Raw genomic sequence first — 1,818 nt, 5'->3', positions numbered from 1 at the left:
CCTGCCTCTGCCTTCTGATAGCTGGGATAAAAGGCATGCATCACCCCACCTGGCTCTTTCTTTTCCTTTTTTAAAAATTCTGCATCCGTTTGTGTTTCTCATTACCCACTTAAGGAACACATATAAACTTAAATCTAGTCAGGACTCTCCTAGAGAGTGGTATCTTGACGGACTAGCTACAAAGGGCTAGCATGCATAGCTTTCCTCCATAGACAAACCTCAAGACCAGGCTGCAGCCATCATGTGTCAAGTACATTTTTATGGTTTTCTTTTTCATTTTATCTGCTTCTTTCTTGCCAAATCCAGGGTTTTTCAGTTGCTCAATAGGAGCCTTTACCATATTTTGAAGAAGGCAATGCTCTCCAATTAGATCTGCAAGTCTGTTCTGGGTTTTCTTCTTGACAAGTTTAAGAAACACAGATTGAGGGTTGGAGACACGACTCAGTGGTTAAAATGCTTGCCACATGGGCATATGGACCAGAGTTCAGCTCTCTAGAACTCATTGTAAGTTCTGTTGGGAATGGCAGCCAGTTGGCAGGTCTGGTGGACGGCAAAACAAGACTGGCCCTATCAGAAGGTTCTCTGCTTGACTGAGAAAATTTGCCTCAGTGAGTCAGAGAATTCTTGGAATGGGGCAGTTAAAAGCATCTGATGCTTTTGCAGAGCAACCAGGTTCAGTTCCCACGTAGGGGCTGACAAACATCCGTCACTGTAGTTCCAGAATACCTGATGCCCTGCTCTGGCCTATCTGGGTACCAGGCATGCATGCGGTACTCACACATACATGCAGAAAAACCACCCATATGCATAAAAATGAAAATAAATCTTAAGAATGATCGACGGCGACTCCTAACATCAACCATGGGTCTCTACACTCATATCTGCACACAAGCAGTTACATCCTCACACACATATGCCTATAAACATGTAGACACACACACACACAGTACAAACACACGTGAAAAAGAAAAAAAAAACTGCGGGAGGATCAAATTTGCAGATTAGAGCCTTACTTCCTCCAACAGTGGAAGGCAGCACAGCTTTTAAAAGAATTCTCAAGTCTTCCACACCAGATCATTTACTAGAGGCTCCATCTGGGCTTGCACACACCGAAAGGGATCCATTGCATGGAAGCTCACCTCTTCTTGCAGCAAGTGCCCTGGCATTGCTCGTTCTTGGATGGTGAGATCTTCCAAGGACTTAAAATTGTGGCATCTGAGACCGCAGAGCAGAGGAGGCTTCTGCAGCAGATCCTGTTTCTGCAAAACAAGTTAGGTATTGCCACAAAACCTTCCCCTGTGCCTTCGACCCAGGTGGTTGTCCAAGTTCACCCTTGGTGTGTCTGTCTGTGTGTATGTGTCCTCTCCAAAAGCAGTAGATTTAAAGGCTCTGACTGGAATCGAGTGACTGACTCCTATTTCCTCATGTCCCTTTTATCTGCTGCCAGTATTGGGACAAGGTGTGCAGAGACGACTGGCCTAAGTCCAGCACTGGGTTGAGGTGAGTGTGCAGGAGGCCAGGAGGCAAGACAGTCAGACGAAGACTAAGCCAGAGTGATAGGATGCCTCAGACACTGTCATCCCAATGGCCCCACCCCTGCTCTATACCATGACAAAATGTCAATGATGCTTTGTCAACTCTGGCTTTGTCACTAGTCAAAGAGAACTTGGTGCCACCTCAATCGACTGCTGCCATTTGGTTGAATGTAATCTTCTGGTCCCTCTTGTGTCATGTTCTTGATCTTCCTCCCCTTCTTATTTTTATTAGCTTCTTGGCCGCCACCCAATGTCACCCTATGGCTTCAGGGGCACATCAGGG

The 1,818-nt window shown here is 46.1% G+C and overlaps 1 protein-coding gene across 1 annotated transcript in view; it reads right to left on the bottom strand.

Moving 5' to 3' along the window:
• The window catches only part of LOC114627578 (acyl-CoA desaturase 3-like), a 32,463-nt gene extending 31,130 nt beyond the window's left edge, over window positions 1–1,333 (bottom strand). The window contains exon 1 of the mRNA XM_028775464.1: window positions 1,140–1,333. Coding sequence (XP_028631297.1) covers window positions 1,140–1,166 — 27 coding nt within the window. The 5' untranslated portion in view covers window positions 1,167–1,333. The remainder of the gene's footprint in view (window positions 1–1,139) is intronic.
• Between the last annotated feature and the right edge of the window lie 485 nt (window positions 1,334–1,818).

This window comes from Grammomys surdaster, unplaced genomic scaffold, assembly GCF_004785775.1.
Source record: "Grammomys surdaster isolate TR1022 unplaced genomic scaffold, NIH_TR_1.0 66, whole genome shotgun sequence".
Taxonomy (NCBI): Eukaryota; Metazoa; Chordata; class Mammalia; order Rodentia; family Muridae; genus Grammomys; species Grammomys surdaster.
This window is presented reverse-complemented; position numbering and strand designations above follow the sequence as displayed.